The following is a 21,520-nucleotide window of genomic DNA, read 5'->3' on the forward strand; positions in this document are numbered from 1 at the left end:
TATCATCTATCTAGTTATTTGTATGCCTGTCCCTCTCACTTGTATGGGCTCCTGAAGGTCTTGTCTCAATGAGCTTTAGCTCCTCAGTGCCTGCTACAGTGCCTGGCACATCACAGGAGCTCAAAAAACACCAGCTGAATAGATGCTACTTGCCCTGAATAATGTGATACTTCTAATAAACAAGACTAAATAGAACAAAAATACTAAATCTCCTCATAAGTTCAGTTGTTCACAAAATCATTCAAGAATATAAATACTGACGAGCTTAAAATTAGGGACTGAATTGTATATCACATAAAATAGAACTTACGGTACTATAGAGTTTTCCCATGTCTTTGGAGTGGGTGATATATGGTGTATCTGGAGAAAATATATACTTGCCCTTTATTAATTTATTAAATGTTTCTTTATATTTTACCTAAGGAGAGAAAACAAAACAAAACCTTTGGTTACTCTGTCTATTTAAAGTTTCATTGGATCTACCTAGCAAGATATTAATCAGTCTAAATTTAGAGATTAAAACTAACCAGTTGGTTGAATTTTAGTTCATTTTAGCTAATAAAATAATTTGGACAACAATATAGATATTGTGTAAAAGTAGGTACAGTATACCACCTACTAGTGACTTTTAAGACATTCTCTCCCAAAGATTATCTTATAATTTACCCTCCTCATTTTCTTACAAGCAATTATCTGGAGTTAAGCAAATCTGTTCAGTGATAGACAACTAACTCCCCAGTCTATGTTTCTCATTATACACAAAGCAAACTTACATCACTTTGATTGACTGAGTTAATCTTGGCCAAAACAATCGGTGGAGGATCCACCACACTTGTAAAGTTAGGATAGTTGTCAAGAGCATCTTTCTTATATTTTATCTGCAAAGAAATAGAGGCGATTAAGACAGGTCTCCCCCTACAGGGTACGTATACCTACGTGGCAGGTAAGGAGGCCAGCCAGGCATTAGGTAAGAACAGGCTTTGCATACCTGATTCACCATATCCTGGTTCCTGGTAACCCTCACGTGCTCCACAGAATCTAGGGGGATCCAGCCAATGCCTCGGAGCCACTCCAGGTCAGCTTTGTAGATATTCTTAGAGCAAGAAGAGAGACATGATGCTGGCATAAATGACTCAGACAGAGAATTACAGACGGCAGACTAGAAACAATTTTTTTCAGAAGCTTTTAAGGATTTCTTTCTAGTAGCTGTTGTCTCATTGATTCAATCATGATTTCATCTGAGCAATATTTCTTGAGCCGGTTACTATGCATGAGGCACTGTGCTAGGTGCTTTGATGGATAAGTATAAAGAAGGAATCTATGCGAGAGAAGTCATTTGCAAAGTGGACAGCGGTAAGTGCTATGAGAGCAAGACCACTCAGGTGCTGTGGGAGGCAAGGGCAGGGAGCCATTGTCTACAGCAGTGAGTGTAAGAGAAGGTTTTACCAAGGAGGTTGTTGTTTCAGATGGACTTGGTATATTTAGCAATAGAGAAATATGTGGGGCATTTAGACTAAATAAAGGAAATTACACAAGTGAATGCTCTTGAATTGTAGGGTAGGCGGAGTTATTCCTCCAGCCACACCTATCTCTACCCTCCCCCACCTACCTCCTGGACTCTCTCAGGCCACCCCACCCCAAATGAAGAGGAGTCACTAATCTAATTAAAGTTCCACAACGGTCAGTCTGCTACAGCAACCTATGAGGTGGGATGTTCAAGTTCAGCACCTGTGCTGCAGGCAGTTTTTGACTTCCTGTTTCTGTTTTGCAAATGATGAGAAGACTCAGGTGGGGTTAGCTCTTCAGTGACCTGAGCATCATGTGAATGCATCGTGTTTCTGTTCCCTACAGACTGCTGGTGGCAGGTAGAGATCTTGATTCCGGTTGCAGTGCGAGGTGGCCTAAGTGGTATTCTCTCTCTTAGCTTTCCCAAAGCTCTGCATGAGGGATTCTGGGCTTTCATTTGGCTCATCAGCACTTTGTGTCCCTTTTGCTTTGATTCCTTGCAAGCAACTCCTTTATAAAGGCCTTGAGGAACGAGATGCTTGGCAAAGCAAGAAAGGGGCATTCCCAGGTCCTTGACTACACTACTATCTAACATTGTCAAAATCCCATCTCAATCTCGATTCCCACCCAAACCAATTATTATTTTAAATCAGTTGATAATTTTCCATGCAAACATGAGTGAGGAGTTGCTGATGGCAGGGATGGTACAAAAGCAGCAGATTTTTAAAAAATTGACTTTGAAAGTTATTCAGAAATACACAACCGGTAGGCAAAGCTGTCAATCAATCACTGCTCTTGATCTTTCTCTACTTCATATCCAACCTCAATTCTCTTCTGGGAACCAAACAAATGTTTATGGCTCCAAGTTTCAAAGACTGGTGGTTCCAGAATGCTGCTTATAATTCTCAAAGTATACCATACTTTTCTGGATAATTAAGAAAAAAAAAATCACTTACATCGCTCTGTAGGTCATAGGCCTTCCTTGCCTGAATAACGTCATTTTGGTCAGGATGACATATCCATTGATGCAGGTAATGACGGTAATCAATATCACTGGCAAGGGCCTGCCCCTCCTTGGCGGCCAGCACAGACACCATATCAGCAGGTATATTGACTTTGGCCTTCGTTTTATGATAGTGCTCTTTGTATAGTCTGTCATTCTGAATCTGGCCTGCGTGCTCAAACCAAACCAGCTTAGGATCATCTCTCATTGTCGGAACACCAACATAATGACCTCTTTGCTTTACATGTTCAGCTTTGTATTTCAGCTGGTGGGAAGAAGAACAGAGATTCCGTCAGCTTTGACAAGCACACAAGGCAAAGCAGGCTTGAAACGTCAGTAAATCTAGCCTCCCAGCTCTTTGTGTCACCCCCTCCCAGAGAATAAATAACAAAATGCATTGAAATAAATAAATAAGTAAATAAATAAATATGAAGAGCTATCCATTTAAAAGTAGAAAAATATGTACTTGTTTTCTAATTCTGGCAATATTTTATCTGAAGGCCTACAGATTTTAGGAAAGCCAGGGAAGAGAAGAAAATGCAAAGAACACAAACAATAGCTTTCAAAGAAGCCAAGAAGAAGAAGAACACCCAAAGCCCATGGGAAAAGCACCAGAGGGAGCAGGTACTCCAACCACGCCCAAGCCCAGCCGGAGTGCCGAGCTAACAGGGAACACTCCAAGGTGCCATGCCTTAGCATGACTGGGTTCCTGCACGGGTAAGGTCTAGCCTTTGCAAAGTGCACTCATATCAGGATAAATTACCTCGCTCTGAACATCACCAGAGTGTTGGGCATGAACAAATGGCACAGCATCCGGAGGCAAAATGTAACCTGTGGCTTTTTGCTTCTCCCAGCCTTCCTTGTAGAGATACTAAAAGACAGAGAGCCACAACAAAGGGTTAAACTGAGGAGTCAGAATGAGGCATAACTCAGGCGCATGCATCTCCTACACTTATATTATGGTCCTCCGTCCCCACACAAAGTACCAGGCACCCGGGTAAAATCCATACCTGGTCCAGTATCCGGGCTGCTTCCTGGGCAGTGTGCAGCAGGGGGGTTTCTGTGAGGGTGTACTTTGATTTGGTGTCATTCCAATCCTTCCGGTATTTAATCTAGAAACAAGAGGCAAGGGGGTAAGTGACTTGATGTTAAGAAAACATAATATTGTTCAAGCAAATGCCAGCATCAATCATGTAAATGATTACAATCTGTTTCTCAGACAATGATGGCATGCTGAGTGGAAGTACGTGGGAAGGCTTTGGAAATGACATCTTCACAATTGGGCAATTTTAGAACAACAGCCATGTACTTACATCATTTAGGATCTCACCACTTTGTTTCGCTGTCACATAATCGACTCGGTCATCCACAGGCGTAAAGTTGAGAGTTTCTATTTTTGTGCGATATTTTTTCTGTGGGAAAGAAAATATCTTTTAGATAGTCATAGTCCCTGGTCCTGGTCCTGTGTGAGCTGAGAAACATACAAAGATTTAAGAATCCTTTCTACTAGAAGCGTAGAGCACTATATTTCAATGGCATCTTCTTGGTAATTTGGCTTTCTTCTCAGCATTTTATTTTTTAACAAATGGGTTGGCTTCTTATTTGTTAGTGTTAGTGCTGTCCAGTTGATTCTGACTCCCAGTGACCCTGCCTGGTCTTCTTGAACCATCCTCTCACCTACTGGCGCTATATCAGACAATGCTCCACTGCTATTCATAAGGTTTTCATGGCCAATTTTTTTCACGGTAGGTGGCCAAGTTCTTCTTCCTAGTCTGTCATAGTCTAGAACCTCTGCTGAAACCTGTCCACCATGGGTGACCCTGCTGGTATTTGAAATACCGGTGGCATAGCTTTCAGAATCACAGGAACACACAGCTGCCACGGTATGACAACCGACAGACAGATGGTGTGGTTCCCCAACCAGCAAACAAACGGCGGCGCTGGAGGTGAGAAGATCGAATCTTAACCACTAGACCACCGGGGTTGGCTTGGCTTCTTATACGTCCCACAGATTTTAAAGTAGCAGGTTTGCTTAGCTTCCAAAGTCATGTAATGCATTATTATATGTATCATAATACTCAATACATTTTTTTCAACTGGACAAATTTCTCCCAAGTATATTGCTATTGCTAACAAAAGAAGTTTTCCATTTACACAATTCAAAGCATCAATGAGTTAACTGGATATAACATTATGGATGTGGTCCTATAATGTGATAGAGATTATTTAGGAAAAATGTATATCTAGCTTAAATGACAGCAATGGAAATTATTAAAATTGCTGATAGGGAATGACCGCATTTTGGATCACGTATTTTTGTTCAGTATTTTAGGAAATGTACTGAATGGCAGGATAAAATCTTGGAATACCTCATTGAATATATCTGCAGCATGTTTGGCATGATTGACAGAAACAGAATCACTTGGCATCCACCCAATTCCACGTAACCATTCCAAGTCGGCCTTGTAAACAGCCTGTGAAAACAAGGGGGTGATGAATTCAGCAACCCTACCGCGTGGTCTGACTTATTCAATCCGTTGGTCTGATGGAGAAATACAATTTGAGGATGACATACTCAAGCAGCCAGGCAGGTAACATAAGTAAATTAATTAGGAGGCCAGGTTGCATGATAATCTGAGTGTTTTCTCTTTAAAGGGGGTGAGCCTCATTTCATCTCTAGGTTATTGTTGCCAGGGGTAATGCACATCCAGAGCGCCATCCTCTGATTTTTCAAGAGAAATGGAAAATCTTAGATTTGTAGACTAAATATCCTGATTTAAAAACCTTGGCAACTTGATGGAAAAATTTTTAACACTGTGGCAATTAAAACACAGTATCTGTGCCTACATCCTGTCCATGGACTGCCAACATTTTACTTATGGTATAAACTTCAACTGCTACTTAAATTCTATAGAAATAATATTTTCACAGTCGTTGTCTTTAACTTGATACAATTAAGAACTATATTCATACTACCATTTATTTCTTGATACCAAGTCTAGATCCTTCATGGCTTTGATGATTTTGATACCATAATATAGATCTAACTAAAACCAAATTCTTGGCTGTATAAAGACATGAAGTGACGGTACAAGGATGTAATGTCATAAACTTTCTGGGAATCATGGCAAATGATAGAATAGTTCATGCTAAAACGCAGCCCACTCACATCGCTCTGCAGTTTATAGGCTTTCTTGGCCTGAATCACGTCATTTTGGTCAGGCAAGCACATCCATTCATGTAGGTAATTGCGATAATCAATGTCACTGACAAGAGTCTGGCATTTTTTAGAATGCGTGATGGAAAGCATATCTGCAGGGCTTTGGAACTTAGTCTTCCATTTGGCCCACGGCAGCCGGTACTCTCTCTCATTCTGAATCTTGCCAGCTATCAGAGCCCACCGGATCTTGTTGTCATCCTTGGCTGTGGGGGTACCCACGTAGTGTCCCTTCTGTTTCTCATGGTCAAGCTTGTATTTATACTGGAGATGGAGAAACAAAGCGGATGGATCACAGTAGGTACTCTTGACACACCCAGGGCATTTGCTTAAAAAACTGAGAAGTGAAACAAGGCCACGCTTACGTCACTGGCGATCTCCCTGGAGGCTTTGGCAGCCTGGATAGGGATGGCATCCAGCCGCACATCACAGCTCATCTTCATTTCATCCCAACCTTTCCGGTAAATGTTCTGAGGAGGAGAAAAAATAAGGTATCATTCCAGATTCAAATTTACCAATACCTCCAAGGGCTCAAGTAGAATTAACATCATGGGAGTACAGTTTTGAAGTCCCAGAACCAGTTAAAGAAAAGAGACTAGGTGAAGGAATCATTCTTGTGGAATATGAAATCATGTCTGGAGTCCAAAGATCTGGGGTTGATAAGATTTCTTTCTTTTTAATTTGAATCATAGCCTCAATATGGTTGTTCATGGTTAATGTAAAACTGTTTAGCTTCTTCTTGTACTGGTGTATTAGTAGCATTGGAATAAAGTTTAAGTCCAGACATTAATGGGCCATTATTGAATTTCTCTAATTCAATACTTCCATTTATTTAATTTTTTAATTCAATACAATTTTGTAATCTTAAGAATTATAAATTTTTTACATTCGTGAGTTTTTTTCTCCAATATATTTCTTAGATCTTCTTACATGATTGATGATGCATACTGTTTGGGAATATTATCTTCCTGCTGAAGCACAAGTGGATCTAATAGCCATTTTCTAAGTGTAGCACTTTTTTGTTTGTCAAGAGAAGTTTATTAAGGTAGTGACTGATTTACAGGTAACTTTTAAAATATATGTGAATACTTAAATGGATACATTCTGTATTGACAATGTCAGAAAGACTCAGAAATAACAGTAATTTAAATGTATAATTTAGAAATCACACCCATCAGTATGGGAGCTTGAACGGTGCAGAAAGGAGAGGTGAATTTCACTTACTGACAGTTTCATGGCCTTTGCATATCTGAAAAATGAGTGCTCAGATAAATTGTGTCCTTGTAAGTATGCACAAGTTTTGTATGAATTTTCATTCAATTTTTTATATGAATTTTGAGTGGACCTATTTTAACATTTGACTTGTTTTTTGTACAAAAAAAGTATTCCCCACATTTAAAGGTATTAAACTAGAGAATATTTAAAGAAAACTTGTCATTATGTTATTTTGAAACTTTTTTCTTATGTAATATACTTTTGTTTGTTTATGTGGTCAAATATATTTTTTATTTGAACTAAAAAGAAGCTGGGCTTGAGACCTAACTTCTTCACCTACAACTTTGAGAACATGGGCAAATTTCTTAATCCCTCAAGTCTTAACTTTCCCATCTGATAAAAACATAATAAAATACCTTACTCATGTGCTTAGTGTGAAGATAAATGAATCCATTTAACAGGAATTTTTTTGGTTACTTATGAAATCATAAACAAATATTCTGAAACAGTTGTGCTTTTTGAGTGATGGAAACAGTTTTAAATAGTGAATTTTATCGAGATTTTAGTAATGGCCACACCATGTGTAAAGAAAACGTACATTTTGGTTAGCATTCAAACGGGACGTTTAATTTCTTCCGAAAAGCAAGCCATTCTCATTAATATCTAAATATCTAAAGATAACTTTACTTTGGGCATAGTTTCAAATACTAGTCGTGCTTACATCATGTCATCAATGGGAGGATTCTGGCTGAGAAATTTATCACGCAAGAGAACACACGAGACTTTCCAGACTTCTCCTGGCAAAGATGCCTATGGATCAAAAGGAAGAGGCAGAGGGGCTGGCCTGGTGGCATAGTGATTAAGTTCGCACACTCCGCTTTAGTGGCCCGGGGTTCGCAGGTTCGGATCCTGGGCTCGGACCTATGCACCTCTTATCAAGCCATGCTGTGGTTGTGTCCCATATAAAGTAGAGGAAGATGGGCATGGATGTTAGCTCAGGGCCAGTCTTCCTCAGCAAAAAAGAGAAGGATTGGCATTGGATGTTAGCTCAGGGCTGATCTTCCTTCCAAAGAAAAAAGGAAGAGGCAGAGGAGTCTGTGCTGCAGTGAAGAGCTGACTGCTTCTCCATCCAGTCACTTTGTGACAAGAGTGTACTGTGCCATAATACTGATTCTGGACTGAAAAAAATGTATCTGCACCCCAAAATTTTGTTTTCTTCACAACTCTTGGAAAAATTAGCTCCCAAGTGGCTCATTACAATAGAGTTGATGGTGCAGTTTGGCACATGCCGAGGAATCTTTGCTTGGCAGGCTCCTTCTCTCACAAAGATTTATTATTTTTTGAAAGATGCAAAATTCCAAACCACGGTGAATTGCACTAAGGTAGTATCCTTCTTCTAAACTCATACTTATTCCACACACAGGGAACCTCTGTGATTCATGAAGGTGGTACCTTTCGTGAATTTTGGTGAATTGTGTAGCTAAGCACGTAACTGAATTCTCGTTTTACCTAATAGAATTTTAAGTTGATTCTCTTGCTTCTCCCAAACGTAGAATGATTTATTCTGCAAATAATGATAATTTTGCCTTTTTCTTTCCAATATTTGTCTCTTATTCTTACTCATCAATTATTTTGGCTTGAATGAGAAGCTTACTCACTTAGCTAGTACTTCCAGCAAATGTTAAATAATGGTGATGCTGGTGGGCATCCTTTTAATCCTGACTTGAATGAAAAGCTTAGTTACTGATGATGACCCTGCCCTTTGATTTGAGATTTATTCTTTTAGTCATGTCATTCATTTATTCTTATTTTGATAAGATTTTATTTTTCAAAAAGAAGGATGGATATTGGATTTTGTCATACACCTTTTCAAACCTAATAAAATAGGCATATGATTCTTCTCTTTTGTTCTATTACACTGTTAGGTTTCTGAATATGGAACCCTCCTGGCATTCCTGGATGAACCCTAGTTGTTTGTATCATATCATATTCATGTACTACTGCATTTCATTTGTTTACGTTTTATTTAAGATTTTCCCCATTATTATTGGTCTCCAGTTTTCATTTTTCAAACTATCTTTGGCAAGTTTTGGTAATTGTGATGGCTTTCCTTCTTTCACTGGGCTCTATAGTAGTTTGTTTATTTCTCGAAGTCCTACGAAATCATCTGGATGACACTGACATTTGAGAGGGGAAGGAAAGTCTTTAATAATCCCCTTAATTCCATTTTTTTTTCTGGGGTCAATTTTGGTAATTTATAATTTCTTAGAAAGTCCCCTACAGATCCAGGTTTTAAAATTAATTTGTACAGTTAGCAAAGAAATCTCATAATTATTTTGTGTACATCTGAATCTCTCATTAATTCTCTTGCTTGCTTGTGTGTCTCTTCATTCTTCTTTCCTCTTTCTTGTCCTATTCCCTTCTCCCTTCTGTCATGTTGACATCGGCTCGCCAATAACTGGCCTGGCCCAGTGACTTAGAGCCAGGGTCTGCTCCTCTCCTCACTCCTGGTCAGGCGCTTATGGTAAGGAGACTTGCCCACCCTCCCTCACTCAATCTTCTCTCCCTGGGCTATGAAGAATTCCTTGGTGATATCAGAGCATCAGTTGGGTAACTTTCCAAACAAAAGGTAGTCTATTGTGGTACTTACCTTGCTCACATTAACAGCATTGGCTCTAGCGAGATTAATTTCTGGAGTATCTGGCATTATGTGGATCGAAGTTTTATCCCTGTCCCAAAGTTCTCTGTACTTTGGCTATGGGAAGAACCAATAATAACAAAATTACTTAACAATTTGTAATTATGCTAGTTTTAATGCACAAATTTCAACTTTTCTGATTCAAAATCTTTCCATACGAAGGCAAAACTTTTAGAATCTTTTCACATAAATTACTCAAATTTGATATGAAATCTATATTAATACCTTTTATTAGTACTTCAAGTTTTTGTTTAAAATTAACAAGCAACAATAAAATAACCCTGTCAACATTATTTATTAAAATGCTTGCTATCATCAATATTCTTACTATCAGACAAATAGACTGCCACGTTAATTATTTATCGTTTATTTATAACACTGACATTCTAATATAGGGGGAAAAGTGACTTACAATACTAATGTTTTCAGCATTTGCTTTAGCAAGGACAACTTCAGGAGTGTCAACGACACTTGAGTACTTGAGTTTCACCACAGGTGTCCGATAGACACTGTCTCGTAGGATATGCTGGGCATTTCTGACTCTCAGTACTTCAGGAGACCCTTCAGGCATCCAGCCAATGCCACGCAACCACTCCAAGTCAGCCTTGTAGAGAGCCTGGGAAAGAAAGCAAAGTCAGGTAGAAGCAGCGGTTTTCTTTTTAATTGTGGTAAAGTAAGGAAGCAGATTTGTATGTTATATTTTATCTTACACAAACAATAATAAAAACTGAGCATGGGCTGACAAACATAATTCCTTGTGTGCACAACAGTGATTTGTCTGCTTTGTTTTCTGTGGCAAGGGGTCTGTGTTGGGCACCTATGAACATTCTATAAAGCTAAATGATGCAGAAGGAGCTCTCTGTTTGGGAAGAAATTTGGGTAATATTTAGGTAATCATCATACTAGCCAATGTGGACTTTATAGCAATAATAATGGCTCTCCACATAGCAGCCAGAATGATCTTAACAAAATTCACAATTCAATTCTGATGTCACAACATTCCCTCATCCTATGGTTGCTCTTTGGCCTTGGGATAAAGATCAAAATCTTAAGATGGACTAGAAGGCGTCGATGGTTTGGCATCGATCTCGACCTATTCTTGCAGCCTCCTCTCGTGCGTGCTTCCCTTTGACCTGTGCATTCTGACCGCACTGGTCTTCTTTCAGTTTGTGGTCTGCAGAGAGCCCCCTCGGCCTATGTTGGTCATTCAGCAGGAATGCCCCTTGTGTCCTCCTCATGGAGGCAACTCCTGCTCTCCCTCCATAGCCCACTAAATCAGCACTTCCTCAGATAAGCTTTCCCCACCTCTCTTTTTCAGAGAGCCAAGGATCACTCTCTCTCAGCCATCTCATTTTTCACTGATATTCTCTAGTTAACATCTATTTCTTTGTTATCAGAGTGAACTTCCTAAAGTCAGAAACTTCTTGTTTCTTCTTTATTCACCATGGTATCTTTAGTGCTTAGCCTTACGCTTGGCACATGGTTCATTTAATAAATATTTTGAAAAGGATAATTAAGAATTCAATCCCTAATTTCACAGTTTTGATCTCAATTGGGATTTCTTTTTTCAAGATAACACCTCCCTTTGAATTGGGATTTGCATTTTCTTGGTTATCTAAACCTGTTTTCCCTTCCAGATATAGGTAAGTGGTTAACCAGGCCAAGTTGCTCTATGTTAAACACCAGTTATTAGTTTCAACAAAAAACTTTGTGTTCCTCAGAAATGGTATTTTAATAAGATACAAATATCAGCCTAAAAAGATAGTAAGAGTGAAAAACGTAGGAAAATTTCTACCTTGATGAAGAATGACATGATACATTTTAGTGTGTAAAGTATGAAGGATACTCAAAATTCAGAAGAAGGGATTCTCAAAGAGAATTATATACACATTTTTAAAGTTTCCCTTCCTCATTCTTTAAGAACTTGGTTATATGTGTTCCTTACTACACTAATGTGGTTCATATTAATGAAGAGACTGCATTTCTCTAGAAACTGTCCTAAATTCACCAGTTGGCAATTCATTTCAAGTGATGCATATACTTTTCTATAGTGAACTCACTCATCTCTTGAAGTTTAATGGAACCAACTCAGATAATTAAAAGAAGGTATTCATTCTACGCAAAAATAAATATCGTGATGGAATCCATCGTTTCCAAAAGATTGAATGGGCAGAAAATATGAGTAAGTCTAAAAATACTTTAGGTAAGTCAGTGAAACACCATGTTGTGAATAATACCAAGTGAGGGGAAACTAGTGAGTTTGGAGCATTCTGCGAACATTTGAAATTAATTTCAAGGCAGACAGCCCTGTCATTCTTCAATTGAAGGACCATGAGCATTCTCGTACTTAATAAACTACAAACACCTCACACATTAACAAATCTATAGAAAAATTATGGGAGCATCATTAACAATGAAAATGAAAACTTTCTGAAAAAGCCCAGCAGTGACGTAGGCAATTAATAAACTTGGTGAAATTCTAAAGGGAAGTGCTTCTGTAGGGGGAGTGGTGCTTTCCCCAGCACTGGAAAGAGTGACCAGGCAAAACTGGGGAAGGCTTGCCTCCCGGGGCTTAGCTCACCCCTCGGTTGGTGCTCCCCAACTAGCACACACTTACATCACTCTGCAGGTCGTAGGCTTTCCTGGCTTGGATCACATCATTCTGGTCGGGAAAGCAAGACCAGTGGTGCAGGTACTGCCGATAGTCCACATTGCTTGCTAACTCTTGACCTTCTTTGGCAGTACTGAGGGACACCATGTCCACTGGGATGGAGATCTTGGCCTTGTGGTCATTGTAGGCCTTTTTGTACAGCCTGTCATTCTGCATCTTCATCACGTTTGCTGCCCAAACCAGTTTCGGGTCTTCCTTGGCAGTGCGACATCCAATATAATGGCCTTTCTGTTTCTCGTAAGTAGTTTTGTATAGGTACTGGTAGATGTGAACAGAAGAAAGAAGAGTTGTTTTCCCAAACTCACTTTTTCTAGACGGCCTGATCAAAATAACTCCATCTCCCTTAGATTACCCTTTTGGGGACACTATTTTTCTTTAATTCCATACTATAAGTTCTATACTTCTGGAGAAGTTGGTTTGCCTTCTATGTATATATATGCAAGAAAATATTGTGAGCACCCCAAGGCAAGAACTGTGCTTTTGGATTATCTGCTAACATAGGATAGTACAGTGTTTCCCAAACTTCACTCTTATGTTTTGTCACAAACCAGTAACATCTCTACTTCATTAAGTCTACTTGACTCTTTGTTTAAATAAATTTATTTTAAAGGGTAAACTTATTTTAAATATATAGTCCTATTTAAATGGAAAAAATCAGTATTTTTCTAGCATACTTTAAAACAAACACACAACTATTTTTAAAAATGCTTGTCCATGTATTGCATAAAATTATCACAGAACCGCCTATGCATGCTCCACTTCAAGATACAACAGAATTCTTTGTATCCACTGAATCTCTATAAGTGCTTGTAATTAACTGATACTGAGAAGATTCTGAAAAGAAAATCAAAATCTGTGCTTAAACATAAGAACAGAACCAAGCAGAGATGCACGAGGGTCATCAAATTGTCGTAAAAGTTGTTCTCGAATTTGGAATTTTAAAACAAGACACTAACAACAATGACCTCCATTCTACTTAAATGTAATTCCTGGGGAACTAAGTTAAAGATTAATACAGTATTAACTCCCAGTGTGTCTCTCAATTAGCGTTTGTTACACTGGGCAAGGAGGAGCTCTTACATCACTGGCGATATCCCTGGAAGCCTTGGCATGCTGGAAACCGATGGCATCTGCTCGCAGGTCATAGCCTGTCATCTTGACGTCTTCCCAAGCTTGCTGATATTGTTTCTGCAAATGGAGATTGCAATGCCACAGTCAATCTGAAGAGGGAGCTACGGAGTTCAGTGTTACTGATGGGCTCAGGAATACATGTTAACAGTTACACTGAAAATTAATCTCCCCTTAAGATTTATAAAATAGGCTGGTTTTGTACTGGACTTAAGTTCCAGTCAATTTTTGACGACATTTAGTAAACTTGTCTCCCAGTACCTAGTTTTTTTAAAGAAGGAAATTTAGGAGACCATAAATCACGTGAAAATGAGAAAAAATATATAGTGTTTGGTGCTTAAAAGGAAAAAATCAATGATGAGCCACTAAAAAGCGAAGTAAATATTACTGTACAAACCCTTGTATGCTTTTATGTTGTATTTTTTGCAAAACCACTGCATTTTTCCTCCCAACAAAGATAACGACACACATCTTTATATTATAAACACACTCGCGGGCACACACACACACACACACAGACACATACAGCACTTATCATTAGCTCAAAGACTAGAAATAAAAGGAATGGTAGGGAAATGCCTTTTATAAACTCTCTCTGGAGCATATCAATAGAAAGGTTCGTTTAGGCAGAGAACATCGGGTAAAGTGAGTGGATGTGGAGTTCCTTACGTTGCTGATCTGTTTGGCATTGATTTTGGACTGAAGCATCAGTGGAGTGTCGGCTGGCACATTCACATTAGCCTTCTCTTTGTCCCAAGCATCACGATACAATGGCTGGTAAAAATGAGAAACAAAGATGGTTATTAGTAAATAAGTCAATGACTACATAAGTAAAACTATAGGTACAATTAAAGATTCTCTCTGGCTGTTCTCAGATATAAATGTAAACCACACTCAGTTTTCATTAGTGTTTTATTTAGACAGTGCCAAAGGTGACTTCAACAAGAAGAATATATTCATGTGTGATATAACATACATATAAAATGAGTCAGAAACATGGTAGTAAAATGATCTTTTTCCATTGATTCACATGTAATTATCTGCCAGGCAAGCCCACATTGCAGGTAACTATGATAAACCACATTGATAATCAAGTCCTAGTTTTCTTGGCCCAAATAACTATCATAATATCTGATATTGGGGCTACCCTGGACTTTCCAACTTATTTCATGATTAAACAGCAATAAGGAGGTGGCAATTTTGTGATTGTGGTACTAGCTTGTGGACCTCTATTACAGGCAAGATCTCAAAATGTGTTCAAAGTATGTATCAGAGTGTGTGGAACATGAAGATGCCTACCACACTTATATTGACCAAAGAGTTATCTAAGCAAATGAAATCTGGATACTGTTAATTGACTGACTGCATGAAATTCTATCTGGATACATGCACGTTCAAGATTCTAATGCTGGTATTAGCAGATTCAAGTTCACAATTAGAATTTTTATTGAGGCTTCTTCCATTTGTCTGAACATATCATCAGCCCGCCTTACCTCACTGATCTGTAGAGCATTGGTCTTTGCCAGGATGACTTCCGGGGTATCAACAATGCTGGTGAATTTGAGGGCCTCAGGCCTTATGCGATACAATCGTTCATTCAGGAGATTCTGGGCATTCTTCACTCTCATCACTTCCACCGAACCCTCTGGCAACCATCCAATACCCTTCAACCACTCCAGGTCTGATTTGTACACGTTCTACATGAAGGAGAGGACCACAGAGTATGGAAAGGTCAAATTTGCCCCCTGGAGCACAATATCAGCAAACCACACGCTCCCTCTATTGAAATTGGTTGGGTGGCCAATCCCATGAAACTCAAGGATCAACATTAACTGTTAACATTCAGGTGTTATATCTCTGGGAGAAGTTCACGGTATCCTACGGGAACTGGAGGAGGGCTGACAATGGTACTTGTGGAATGAAGACACAATGGGACACAATTTTGTTGTTATACAAGGTTGAGCTTCTGGGCTCACCACTTGAAATCTGCCTTTTATGTACCACTGGGAATAATATCTGTAGGAATTTGGGAGGAAAACGTCCTCAGATGCATGTAGAGTGAAAAATAACGCATACCTATATCTCTATAAACCTCTCTCTCTCTAAATATAAGTATATATATCTATATGCACATTTTTCCTATATGTGTCAGATAAACTGGAAATCCAACATTTCCTTATACTTATATCTGTTTCTGAAATTTACATGTCCATCATGCAAATGTAATGGATCCGAACAAGTGGGACTGAAATTTTCTACCTAATTACGTAGAATAAGAGAAGATTTTCATCTTGATGAATAAGGCCTTGCCAGATAAGAAGAAATCCTCTATAAGATAGAAAATGTTCAGAAAAACTCTCCTCTCATGAAGCGTACAGAATATGTTAGGTTCTGTTTACTATTTAAATTATGTCCCTGGGGAATACCCTGTGACTAAACACACAGACACATATCTCCCCATGAGTCTGGTGGTGATATACGCACATCACTCTGCAGTTCATAGGCTTTCTTGGCCTGAATCACATCGTTCTGGTCAGGTAGGCACGTCCATTGGTGCAGGTAATTGCGATAATCAATGTCGCTGACCAGAGTCTGGCATTTTTTAGAATGCGTGATGGAAAGCATATCCACGGGGCTTTTGAACTTAGTCTTCCATTTGGCCCACGGCAGCCGGTACTCTCTCTCATTCTGAATCTTGCCAGCTTTCAGGGCCCACCGGATCTTGTTGTCATCCTTGGCTGTGGGGGTACCCACATAGTGTCCCTTCTGTTTCTCATGGTCAAGCTTGTATTTATACTGGAGATGGAGAAACAAAGCAGATGGATCACAGTAGGTACTCTTGATGCACCCAGGGCATTTGCTTAAAAAACTGAGAAGTGAAACAAGGCCACACTTACGTCACTGGCGATCTCCCTGGAGGCTTTGGCAGCCTGGATAGGGATGGCATCCAGCCGCACATCACAGCTCATCTTCACTTCATCCCAACCTTTCCGGTAAATGTTCTGAGGAGGAGAAAAAATAAGGTATCATTCCAGATTCAAATTTACCAATACCTCCAAGGGCTCAAGTAGAATTAACATCATGGGAGTACAGTTTTGAAGTCCCAGAACCAGTTAAAGAAAAGAGACTAGGTGAAGGAATCATTCTGCATCATTCTTGTGGAATATGAAATCATGTCTGGAGTCCAAAGATCTGGGGTTGATAAGATTTCTTTCTTTTTAATTTGAATCATAGCCTCGATGTAGTTGTACATGAAAAGGGTTTAGCTGCTTCTTGTGTTGGTGTATTGGTAGCACTGAGTTAAGCTCAGACATTAATGAGCTATCATTGAATTTTTTTAATTCATCTATTTAATTATTTAATCCAATCCCATTTTGTAATCTTCAGAATCATAAACTTTTTACATTTGTGGAGTTTTTCTCCTCCAATATGGCTTCTTAGATCTTACATGATTGATGATGCATATTGTTTGGGAATATTAGATCTTCCTGCTGAAGCACAAGTGGATCTAACAGCCATTTTCTAAGTGTAGCACTTTTTTGTTGGTCAAGAGAAGTTTATTAAGGTAGTGATTGATTTACAGGTAACTTTTAAAATATATGTGATAATTTAAATGGATACATTCTGTGTTGACAATGTCAGAAAGACTCAGAAATAACAGTAAATTAAATGTATAATTCGGAAATCACACCCATCAGTATGGGAGCTTGAACGGTGCAGAAAGGAGAGGTGAATTTCAGTTACCGACAGTTTCATCATGGCCTTTGCATATCCGAAAAATGAGCGCTCAGATAAATTGTGTCCTTGTAAGTATGGACAAGTTACACATGAATTTTCATTCAAATTTTCATATGAATTTTGGATGAGCCTATTTAACATTTGAATTTTTTTTAAACAAATTGTATTCTCCACATTTTAATGTATTATACCAGAGAATAATGAAAACTTGTCATTATGTTATTTTTAATTTTTTGTTTTTTATTTATTTTGTTTTATTACATATATTGTTACTCTTTTTTCTTATGTAATACATTTTTGTTTGTTTATGTGGTCAAATATATTATTTATTTGAACTAAAAACTTCTGGGCTTGAGACCTAACTTCTTCACCTACTAACTTGGAGAATGCGGGCAAATTTCTTAATCTTTTCAAGTTTCAACTTTCCCATCTGATAAAAACAAAATATCTCACTCATGTGCTTAGTCTGAAGATGAAATAAATCAATTTAACGTGAATTTTCTTGGTTCCCTATAAAATCATTTACAAATATTCTGAAAACATTGTGCTTTCTAAATGATGGAAGCAGTTTCAAACAGTGGATTTTATTGAGATTATAATAATGGCAACACCATGTGTAAAGAAAATGTACATTTTGGTTAGCATTCAAATGAGATGTTTGATTTCTTCAAAAACGCAAGCCGTTCTCATTAATATCTAAATATCTAAAGATAACTTTACTTTGGGCATAGTTTCAAATACAAGTCTTGCTTACATCATGTTATCAATGGTAGGATTCTTGTATTTCCACCTGAGAAATTTATCACGCAAAACAGAGTACACGAGACCTTCCAGAATTCTCCTGGCAAAGATGCCTATGGATCAAAAGGAACAGGCAGAGGAGTCCATGCTACAATGAAGAGCTGGCTGCCTCTCCATCCAGTCTCTTGGAGACAAGAGTACACTGAGCCATAATATTGATTCTCGAATGAAAAAAAAATCTATTAGCGTCCTAAAATTTTGTTTTCTTCCCAACTCGCAGAAAAAAATTAGCTCCCAAGTGAATCATTACAATAGAGTTGATGGTGCAGTTTGGCACATGCCAAGGAATCGTTGCTTGGCATGCTCCTTCTCTCACAAAGAGTTATTATTTTCTGAAAGATGCAAAATTCCAAACCATGGTGAATTGCACTAAGGTAGTATCCTTCTTCTAAACTCATACTTATTCCACACACAGGGAACCTCTGTGATCCTTGAAGGCGGTACTTTTCTTGAACTTTGGTGAATTGTGTAGCTAAGCACGTAACTGAATTCTCATTTTACCTAATAGACTTTTAAGTTGATTCTCTTGCTTCTCCCAAACATAGAATGATTTATTCTACAAATAGTGATAATTTTGCTTTTTTCTTTGCAGTATTTATCTCATTGTTACTCAGTAATTATTTTGGCTTGAATGAGAAGCTTACTCACTTAGCTAGTACTTCCAGCAAATGTTAAATAATGGTGATGCTAGTGGGCACCCTTTTATTCCTGACTTCAGTGAGAAGCTTAGTTACTGATGATGACCCTGCCCTTTGATTTGAGATTTATTCTTTTAGTCATGTCAAGAAAATATTCTTTATTCTTATTTTGATAAGATTTCATTTTTCAAAAAGAAGGATGGATATTGGATTTTGTCACACACCTTTTCAAACCTAATAAAATAGGCATATGATTCTTCTCTTTTGTCCTATTACACTGTTAGCTTTCTGAATATGGAACCCTCCTGGCATTCCTGGATGAACCCTAGTTGTTTGTATCATATCATATTCATGTACTACTGCATTTCATTTGTTTATGTTTTATTTAAGATTTTCCCCATTATTATTGGTCTCCAGTTTTCATTTTTGGAACTATCTTTGGCAAGTTTTGGTAATTGTGATGGCTTTCCTTCTTTCACTGGGCTCTATGGTATTTTGTTTATTTCTTGAAGTTCTGAAAGAATTCTCCTATGAAATCATCTGGGCGACCCTGGCATTTGAGAGGGGAAGGAAAGCCTTTAATAACTCTCTTAATTTCTTCTTTTTCTGGGGTCAATTTTGGTAATTTATAATTTCCTAGAAAATCCCTTACAGATTCAGGTTTTAAAATTAATTTGTCTAAAGTTTTGCAAAGAAATCTCATAATTATTTTGTGTTCATCTGAATCTCTCATTAATTCTCTTTCTTGCTTGTGTGTCTCTTCATTCCTCTTCACTCTTTCTTGTCCTTATTCCCTTCTCCCTTCTGTCATGTTGACATTGGCTCGCCAATAACTGGCCTTGCCCAGTGACTCAGAGCCAGGGGTCGGTTCCTCTCCTCACTCCTGGTCAAAGGCTGATGGAAAAGAGTCTTGCCCACCCTCTCTCAGTCAATCTTCTCTCCCTTGGCTATGAAGAATTCCTTGGTGATGATATCAGAGCAACAATTTGGTCACTTTCCAAACAAAAAGGCAGTCTGTTGTGGTACTTACATTGCTCACATTAAGAGCATTGGCTCTAGCGAGATTAATTTCTGGAGTATCTGGCATTATGTGGATCGAAGTTTTATCCCTGTCCCAAAGTTCTCTGTACTTAGGCTATGGAAAGAAACACAATAAAAAAAATTACTTTGAAATTTGCTAGTTCTAATGCACAACTTTCAACTTTTCTGATTCAAAATCTTTTCATAGGAAGGTAAAAACTTCTAGAATCTTTTCACACAAGTTACTCAGATTTGATATGAAATCTGTATTAATACCTTTTATCAGTACTTTGAGTTTTTGTTTAAAATTAACAAGCAACAATAAAATAACCGTCAACATTATTTATTAAAATGCTTGCTATCATCAATATTCTTACTATCAGACAAATAGATTGCCACGTTAATTATTTATCATTTATTTATAACACTGACAATTCTAATATAGGGGGAAAAGTGACTTACAATACTAATGTTTTCAGCATTTGCTTTAGCAAGGACAACTTCAGGAGTGTCAACGACACTTGAGTACTTGAGTTTCACCACAGGTGTCCGATAGACACTGTCTCGTAGGATATGCTGGGCATTTCTGACTCTCAGTACTTCAGGAGACCCTTCAGGCATCCAGCCAATGCCACGCAACCACTCCAAGTCAGCCTTGTAGAGAGCCTGGGAAAGAAAGCAAAGTCAGGTAGAAGCAGCGGTTTTCTTTTTAATTGTGGTAAAGTAAGGAAGCAGATTTGTATGTTATATTTTATCTTACACAAACAATAATAAAAACTGAGCATGGGCTGACAAACATAATTCCTTGTGTGCACAACAGTGATTTGTCTGCTTTGTTTTCTGTGGCAAGGGGTCTGTGTTGGGCACCTATGAACATTCTATAAAGCTAAATGATGCAGAAGGAGCTCTCTGTTTGGGAAGAAATTTGGGTAATATTTAGGTAATCATCATACTAGCCAATGTGGACTTTATAGCAATAATAATGGCTCTCCACATAGCAGCCAGAATGATCTTAACAAAATTCACAATTCAATTCTGATGTCACAACATTCCCTCATCCTATGGTTGCTCTTTGGCCTTGGGATAAAGATCAAAATCTTAAGATGGACTAGAAGGCGTCGATGGTTTGGCATCGATCTCGACCTATTCTTGCAGCCTCCTCTCGTGCGTGCTTCCCTTTGACCTGTGCATTCTGACCGCACTGGTCTTCTTTCGGTTTGTGGTCTGCAGAGAGCCCCCTCGGCCTATGTTGGTCATTCAGCAGGAATGCCCCTTGTGTCCTCCTCATGGAGGCCACTCCTGCTCTCCCTCCATAGCCCCCCTAAATCAGCACTTCCTCAGATAAGCTTTCCCCACCTCTCTTTTTCAGAGAGCCAAGGATCACTCTTTCTCAGCCATCTCATTTTTCATTGATATTCTTGAGTAACTTTCTTAGTTATCAAAGTCAACTTCCTAAAGTCGGGAACTTTTTCTTGTTTCTTCTTCTTTATTCACCATGGTATCTTTAGTGCTTAGCCCAAGGTCTGTCATGTAGTGTATTTAATAAGTATTTTGAAAAAGATAATTAAGAATTCAAGCCCTAGTTCCACAGTTCTGATCTTAAGTGGTTTTCTCTTTTCAAGAAAGCACCTCCCTTTGAATTGGGATTTTGGTTTTCTTGCTTATCTAAACCTGTTTTCCCTTCCAAATATAGGTAAGTGGTTAACCAGAAAATTTGCTCTATGTTAAACACTAGTCATTAACATCATCAAAAAACGTTGTGTTCTTCAGAAATGGTATTCTAGCAACTAGTTAATGGATACAAATATCAGGCTAAAAAGATGAGGAGCGAAAAATGTAGGAAAATTTCTACCTTAATAAAGAACGATATTACACATTTTAATGC

General features: G+C 38.3%; 1 protein-coding gene across 4 annotated transcripts in view; it reads right to left on the minus strand.

Moving 5' to 3' along the window:
* Positions 1-21,520, minus strand: part of NEB (nebulin) — a 233,271-nt gene that overhangs the window by 83,587 nt on the left and 128,164 nt on the right. For 3 of the 4 annotated variants that reach the window (XM_058548960.1, XM_058548961.1, XM_058548959.1), the window contains exons 96-115: positions 20,098-20,301; positions 19,646-19,750; positions 16,336-16,440; positions 15,923-16,234; positions 14,932-15,135; positions 14,108-14,212; positions 13,391-13,498; positions 12,257-12,568; positions 10,052-10,255; positions 9,592-9,696; positions 6,092-6,196; positions 5,679-5,990; positions 4,879-4,983; positions 3,823-3,921; positions 3,520-3,621; positions 3,273-3,380; positions 2,463-2,774; positions 989-1,093; positions 774-878; positions 311-418 (exon numbers count right to left, since the gene is read on the minus strand). In XM_058548960.1, coding sequence (XP_058404943.1) covers positions 311-418; positions 774-878; positions 989-1,093; positions 2,463-2,774; positions 3,273-3,380; positions 3,520-3,621; positions 3,823-3,921; positions 4,879-4,983; positions 5,679-5,990; positions 6,092-6,196; positions 9,592-9,696; positions 10,052-10,255; positions 12,257-12,568; positions 13,391-13,498; positions 14,108-14,212; positions 14,932-15,135; positions 15,923-16,234; positions 16,336-16,440; positions 19,646-19,750; positions 20,098-20,301 — 3,225 coding nt within the window. The remainder of the gene's footprint in view (positions 1-310; positions 419-773; positions 879-988; positions 1,094-2,462; positions 2,775-3,272; positions 3,381-3,519; positions 3,622-3,822; positions 3,922-4,878; positions 4,984-5,678; positions 5,991-6,091; positions 6,197-9,591; positions 9,697-10,051; positions 10,256-12,256; positions 12,569-13,390; positions 13,499-14,107; positions 14,213-14,931; positions 15,136-15,922; positions 16,235-16,335; positions 16,441-19,645; positions 19,751-20,097; positions 20,302-21,520) is intronic. The other variant, XM_058548962.1, reaches the window with a different exon arrangement.

Source organism: Diceros bicornis, chromosome 10, assembly GCF_020826845.1.
Source record: "Diceros bicornis minor isolate mBicDic1 chromosome 10, mDicBic1.mat.cur, whole genome shotgun sequence".
NCBI classification, from domain to species: Eukaryota; Metazoa; Chordata; class Mammalia; order Perissodactyla; family Rhinocerotidae; genus Diceros; species Diceros bicornis.